The sequence below is a fragment of the Sprattus sprattus genome (genome assembly GCF_963457725.1).
Source record: "Sprattus sprattus genome assembly, chromosome: 3".
NCBI lineage: Eukaryota > Metazoa > Chordata > Actinopteri > Clupeiformes > Clupeidae > Sprattus > Sprattus sprattus.
Window position 1 is genome coordinate 44,640,839 of NC_137922.1, and position 7,500 is coordinate 44,648,338.

Here is a 7,500-nt window from a genome sequence, read left to right on the forward strand (position 1 = left end):
TTTGTAATTACAAGCGCTTTAGTGCTAAATTAAAGTAAGCAGACACTCAGGCAGAGAGAGAGAGCGGTAACAGAAGATAATGCTGCTTGCTTGTTATCAAATCACACAGTGACATATTCTCATTGGTACTGCCTGGGTGAAAATGAAAACGGTCGGCTTCATTTTAAAAAGCAATATTTCAGGAGATGGCATTAAGACTCGTTACCATTTTTATTAGGATAATGTATTTCACTTGAGGTAACATGTTTGAGTCTGTGTGTGTGTGTGTGTGTGTCTGCGTGTGTGTGTGCACACATCAGTGCGTGTGTGTGTGTGTGTGTGTGTGCGTGTGTGCGTGTGTGCGTGTGTGTGTGTGTGCGAAACTTGTTTACCGGATTAAGCAGCAGCGTCATGAACAGCTCCCCTCCGTGGATGCTCTTATCGAGCTCCCATGATCCTCCGGGGTATTCCTTGTAAAAGATGGTGTGGGTGAAAAGGCCACATGTTTGCCTCGGGAGAACCTTCCAGAAACACATTACAGGATATCTCTGTTAGTATTTACATCTTTCTTGTGACCTGTGACAGGGTTTAAAGACTTAGAATATGTTAGAAATTCTGATGAAAGAGGTCATGCTTCTTAAAAATAGTTGTAGCAAATAGTAGACACAAAAATATTGTGGTCTAAAGTTTTGTAAATTGAATCTGAGAAACTATGAAGGTAAATTAATCTGAAACAAATACACAAGGTAATGACTAATAAGTTATTAAACAATGGAATAATGGACAACGCTTTCAGGTAGTAGAAGCAATGCACGTCAATGTGGCAACAGACACAAAGCTAACACTAAGCTAACATATCGTTATCTTTTGGTTGAGCCTTAGCTTTGTAAAGCGACTCTGAGCTTTAACTTTGATACAGTGTAGCTCTACTCAAAGTTATTTCGGAAATATCAAACAAATTATTTTCGGCAGCCTCCGCAGGGCCATTGCGTTAATTTGTAACTTCACCAAACGACAGTTAATTTAAACTTCAGAAGGAATGTGGGGAAATTGATATGCAACTGTAATATGGTGAGAAAAGAAAATGGAACTACCACATCATCGTGCTGATAACAAACTTAATTGACATTCTAAAGAAAGCGTCACAACTGGGAATTCAACAAGGCAGTGATATAACGGAAATGAACTACAGCTGATACTATATCAGTTTCTTTGCAATAAAAAAAGCAATAGCACTGCCCAAAATACTCTCTCGGTTTAGAATTAGAGCATGACGGTGGCGTCAGTCACCATTTTGGTGGTACACGGACATAAGCCCCTCTCTCTCTCTCTCTCTCTCTCTCACCTTTATATCGTTGTGAATGAAGCCTCGGCGGAAGCGTGCAGGGCGTAGGTGGGGGTACTCCTCCGTGCTGGTCACCTTGATCCCCCAAACAGACTTCCAGGCCTCATACAGCTGGCTGTGCACGGGGTACACTCCAGAGTGATGGGGGGCCACTGCGTAGCCCATGTCCGTAGGGATGCCATGCTCCTGTAAGGTGGGTATGAGAGAGTTGGTAAAGGGTGCCATGCACCTGTAAGGTGGGTATGAGAGAGTTGGTAAAGGGTGCCATGCACCTGTAAGGTGGGTATGAGATAGCTGTTTAAAGGGGTGCCATGTTCCTCTAAGGTGGGTATGAGAGAGTTGTTTAAAGGGTGCCATGTTCCTGTAAGGTGGGTATGAGAGAGTTGTTTAAAGGGGTGCCATCTGGTGCAATTCAGTCTTGGTGGGATTTATAATTTAGTTGAGGTCATCAGTTTGATTTTAACCTTTTTGTTTCAAGGTTAATAACAGCAGCAGTGAACGTGTATGTTCATTACACCATATCTGAGCAAATCAGCCTCACGTTATATTCAGCCTCTCCTTGTGTGATACTGTGATGAACAATGATCTCATCTCCTCAGCTCTGCGAAATAACGCCACTCATGTTATTTAAAAACACACATGCTGACAGTACATGTCTTTGGACAGGATCTGGGTCTTGACTGGCAGGGAACTGGGCTTTGAGTCAAATTCAGAGAATTGCTCATCGTGGTCATCTAGCTCTCCGTTCTGTCTGTGCACTAAAAAAAAGCTCTCAGGTGTTCCTACATAGTCCAGGTTCTAAACAGAGCTGACCAAGCCACACACTGTCCAAGCTAATAGACACAGTTCAGGAGTACCATCAGGACCAATTAAGTTGATCAGTTTGATATTGTACTTTTTGTTTCAAGGTTAATGGCAACATTAGTGTATATGATTGCTCAGAAAAATACCCCCGTCTGAACATTATATTCGTCCTCTCCTTGTGTGTTCACATGTGAAGTGTGACCTTACTTTGGCGTCAGCAAGATAATTAACCTTAATTAAACATTGTTCAATGCTAGTTATACAGATAGCAGATCACTAAACCAGATGCAATTGGATTTAGAGTCTCTGACTACATTCCCTCATATGTACATGCCCTCGCCCCCTTCCAGGATCCCGGCACACCGAGCCGCTGGTCTCGCTCTACCTACTTCATCTACAGAAAGCGTGTCCGGTGAAATATTAGACGGTAATTGCACATCTCGCTCCATGGGATTCATTAAAGTGATGTTTGAACACATGACCTCCTTTGTGGTTCCCCAGCGTGGGTGGGGTGCTCTTATCATACAGATTGTGCCCAATTACAGTCAGTAATACATTCCATCCAAGGTGACTTACAGTGGGGGTAAAATGTGTTCATTTCCAGCCTTGCATAAATATCCCTGCAAGGACACAGACGTGTCCAAATGTGGCCCAAACTTTGTGGTAGACCACGCAGTGAACATGCATAATATTACAATATAGGTAATCTAATATATGCTACTGATATGAAATAATGCATAATATTACACTATAGGTATTATACTATATGCTACTGATATGAAAGCATGCATAATATTACAATATATGTATTTAACTATACGTGCACTACTGATATGAAATCATGCATTATATTACAATATAGGTCTTCTACTATATGCTACTGATACTAAGTTAAGGAAGGGAGGAATGATACAAGTGGCCTGATTTATAGTAGTAATGTTCAATATAAATGATTAGAACACTTCTGTGTCTCGTAATCAGAACTAAAGAGAGTAACATTAGGTTGTGCAAGCGAACACTTATCATAATCAGCGATTCACTTATCATCATCAGTCATTTCACACAGACAGATTGATGATTAAGGATGACAGTCGAGAGGGAGGGAGAATGCAGATTTTGGCCCGTGAAGACACCAGATTAAAAACCTCGTATGTGCTTGAAATGCTTTGTTGAGTTTATCGTATCTACATTAGAGAGCAGCTGAGCCCTGCCCAGGGTATGGCGTCGACCTAAGCCAGATCTTGAGTACGTATGTCCAACACACAATGTGCTGCCCATTGATGTTCCACATTTATATGCAAATGAATGGTGATTAAAGACGTGTCCATATAGCAGTTTTTTTTTTCCTGAGCGCCAGTGTCTTTTTTTTTCTTTTTTCCCGGTCTTATTTTGAGCGTCCGCTTGAGTTGAACATCTCTAAACTTTGCGGAAAAGCTCCGGCGATGCTAGCAAAAGATGCTCTGACCTAGGTCATACAACGGCAGTGGCAATATGTAGTCAAGACACTGTTGTCATAGAAACAAACAAAGCCGCTTGTGGAGCGCTTCTTTGATGATGCCCCGGGGATGAAACACTCCCTAGCGCCCTGACAGAGAGAGATGCTACACGGACACACACCTTAGTGTGGTAACATGCAGACATGAAAGAATCCACTGCACAGACTTACATAACGAAGCTTACAGTAATAGAGCAAGTCGAGTTCCTCACTAATTAACCTCTAACACCAGTTTATTTCGCCTCAGGTCAGTTCATGTTCAACTGGTGAGGACTCACTCAAACCATGTCTTTGTGAACACTTACAAAATGTAATGAATAAAAAATAAAACAAGGGCTTTTATTTTTACCTAATGCAGAATTATAAGATATGTACCAGAGGACAACAAAGGCAAACACAGCACACACCACTGAATTATAATGAGGCCTTCTTCATTTGCCACACTCACACATACACACACACAAACATACATACACACACAGTAACCCCCTAGTGATTGCCAGCGTGCTCGTTGACGGATAAAAGACTGTGTGTGTGTGTGTGTGTGTGTGTGCAGTGCTGGTACAGACCAGCTCCATGTTAGTCTGCCACTGAAAATGTTTCTCTGGTGTAGCACTAAATCTGTCTAGTCAGGACCGGTCCAAACACACACCCTGTACCTCAGGGGAAGGGGCTGACACACCACCTGAGAGCTTGGCAGTGAAGGGTGGAGAACACAAGCAAACATGGCATCCTCTCATGTCTCCGTGTTCTGACATGCAGGTTCTGCAGCGTGTCCCTCTTGAAGATGCAGCTGGTTCACAACACTGCTCAAATCCCTCTGATACTCACTCTAACCAACCTACCTCCCTAACTCTACAGGTCCGTGCGAAACGGGTTAAAATGTTGTCTAACTGGACAGCGGAGCATCGAGGGTCGTTAAAAAAATAGTTCTTCTGTCTTTTCCTGTTTAGTAAGCTAACTTCAAATATTTTGAGACACCTGTCTATTACGGCAACTAGGCAGCCACATTTTTAAGGTTCTACAGGGCTGAGGTGTAGCTCACCTGGGTGAACTGTTTGCTCTACCCTGCCCAGGTTGGCCAGGGTTGAGGTGTGCTTTAACTGTGTGAATTATTTGTCCTACTTTGCCCAGGTTGTCCATGTTGAAAGCATATGTCAACAGATTGGTCTAAGGTTCAGGTGTGTCTCACCTGGGCGAACTGTTTGTTGAGCCTCATCTGTTCAGCCAGCACGCTCACGTTGTGGAACAGGTGCGGCTGCATGTGGTTCCACATGTGGGGGAACCACCAGAACTCTTTTCGGTGCCGCAGCAGAGTGTCGTCTCCCAAGTCCTCCTCGTCAGTTCCTGAGGCGAGGGCATAGGGTGGGTGTGTGTGTGTGGGAGAGAGAGAGAGAGAGAGAGAGAGAGAGAGAGAGAGAGAGAGAGAGAGAGAGAGAGAGAGATAGAGAGAGAGAGAGAGTGTGTGTTATTATAAATGCAACAATATATCTATGAATACTGTACTTTTAAGTACTTGACCACAAACAGTCACTGTCCTACAAACATTTCTGTTATACTCATGTTTATATGTGAGTGTGTGTGTGTGTGTGTGTGTTTGTGTGCCTTCCTATGCATCAAAATGGTCCTGTCATTACAATATACAACGCATTCAATAATGAAAGACAATGGTGTAAGTCACCAACCTGTGTGGAAGAACTTTCCGGAGAATCCCAGGTTGAAGGTGAAGTTTGGCACCAAGGCTCTCATCTTAGTCTGCGTGTGCAGTAGGGCCTGGTGAACCCAACACATCTCTATTAGTCATCTGATCTATTGATCTTCGATTGGATCTCAGCACGTGACACAATCAAGAAATAGCTCCTTTATCCTCAAGGTGAAAATGTAACTTCCTACAGCATCATTACACAATCCTAAGAGTAGTCTTGTTTTTATTACTTTAGTTACGCAGTACTTCATACTGTAAATACGTAACGTACAGTATTAAAAACAACAACATAATTATTGTATTAAGAACAGCATAACAATAGTATTAAGAACAGCGTTACTACAAACTGAGATGGACAGCACAGATATCTCATTATATCACACAAAACTAGGTCAAGATTTAGAGCACAGAGTGGTAAAGTAACGTTGTACCCAGTGTGTGAAACTGCACGTTAGGGTGGTGTTGAGAGGGGTGTCAGTATTCAGATATAAGATGTGTGTGTGTGTGTGTAAGCATCTCTGTGTGTGTGTGTGTGTGTGTGTGTGTGTGTGTGTGTGTGTGTGTGTGTGTGTGTGTGTGTGTGTGTGTGTGTGTGTGTGTGTGAGTGTGTGTGTGTGTGTGTATGTGTGTGTGTGCACGCGGGCGGGCAGGCTGGGATCAATGTCATGAACAGAGCGGATTTTTTGAAAATTAAACTGAATCAGACAACAAAAACCTCATTAAGGTTTCAGCAGGGGTTCAGGCACCCAATCTGGAAATGAACCGCCCTCCTCTAACCCTGGGAAATCTTAACTCTCTCTCTCACACACACACACACACACGCACGCACGCACGCACGCACGCACGCACACTTCCCCTAACCCAGGGGTCTCTAAACACCACTCCCCATACAAATACACACACACATACACACTGCATGCTACAGACCAAACAAAACAAACCTCCTCCATACACAGTCTACCCACTGTGGCCCATAGAAACCCCTGATGGTCTACAAACCGCTGATACACATCACTCATCTCACACTTGCCTGCTCGCTGCAAGGCAATTACAAACCCCTGAGCCAGCACACACACACACGCACATACACGCACACATGCACAAACAGGCACACACACGCACAAACAGGCACACACACACACACAAACAAGAAGCTCATTACGGCAGCAGCTTATCCACCTGAAGCGTGCAAATGTCATTTCATGCAGTTTAGCAACACAGGCTCTCTTGAGACACCACATGTGTGTGCTTGGGGAAAAGAGGAAGGGAGTGTGTGTGTGAGAGAGAGCGGGAGAGTGTGTGTGTGTGTTGGCTGAAGGGTTTGTTTATGTGAGAGGATGATCACATAGATGGGATTACTGGTGCTTTCTGAATCAGTAACAGGGATAGGCCAGTTGTACCCAGAATGTGTGTTGCCATTCCTTCTCTCTTTTATCGTCCTATTTTTTCCTCCGAAAAGAGGCTGAAACCTGGTTCGAAAGGTGGTCTCACCTCCACGTCCGACACCTTCATCCTAGTGCCCTCCTTGCCGACGAAGATGTCATCCACATCCACCAGCAGGTGGCGCTCCAGCGACAGGCTGAGCCGCCCGCCCGTGAGGAAGGCCACCGCGTCCACGAACACCAGCTTATGCAGCCAGAACGACAGGCTACCCCCGAACAGCACCCGCTGGATGCCGTCGTGCAGGCCCAGGTCCTGGACAACGGTGGCCAGGAGAGGCCTCTGCTGCTGGGGGTGAGCCAGAGGCACGGGGCCATCTGGAGGTCTGGGACTGGCCACCAGAACCGGCTCGTAGGTGGTGTGGTTGGACATGAACACGGTCCAGTCCTCGCCCGGTAGGGGTCCCGGCTCCAGCTGGCTGGGCCGGGTGACGTAGAGGAGCGGTGCGGCGGGGTTGACACGGTAGTCCCGCAGCGCCAGGTTGGACCGGAGGAAGAGGGGGAACCCACGGAGCTGGGCACTGGACGGAGAGTTCTCCCCGGCGCGGTAGAACCCGACGACCCCGACGCCGTAGTCCTGACAGTACTTGTCCAGGAGGGCCCGGTTCCACGCATCCAGGTTGACGTACTTGAGGAGGTTCTCGTAGACCACCAGCCCATAACGGCCCCGGCCGCGCACCGCCAGGCTCGGCAGGTCTCCCCGGCCCGGCGCCATCTCCGTCCGGTACCGGAA

General features: G+C 45.7%; 1 protein-coding gene across 4 annotated transcripts in view; it reads right to left on the bottom strand.

Annotated features, from left to right (window-relative positions):
- ndst2b (N-deacetylase/N-sulfotransferase (heparan glucosaminyl) 2b) overlaps window positions 1–7,500 on the bottom strand; it is a 94,225-nt gene that overhangs the window by 9,198 nt on the left and 77,527 nt on the right. For all 4 annotated transcript variants that reach the window (XM_080835182.1, XM_080835183.1, XM_080835184.1 and 1 more), the window contains 5 exons: window positions 6,820–7,500; window positions 5,309–5,396; window positions 4,816–4,970; window positions 1,325–1,510; window positions 372–500 (listed from right to left, as the gene is read on the bottom strand). The exon at window positions 6,820–7,500 is cut by the window's right edge and continues 1,051 nt beyond it. In XM_080835182.1, coding sequence (XP_080691308.1) covers window positions 372–500; window positions 1,325–1,510; window positions 4,816–4,970; window positions 5,309–5,396; window positions 6,820–7,500 — 1,239 coding nt within the window. The remainder of the gene's footprint in view (window positions 1–371; window positions 501–1,324; window positions 1,511–4,815; window positions 4,971–5,308; window positions 5,397–6,819) is intronic.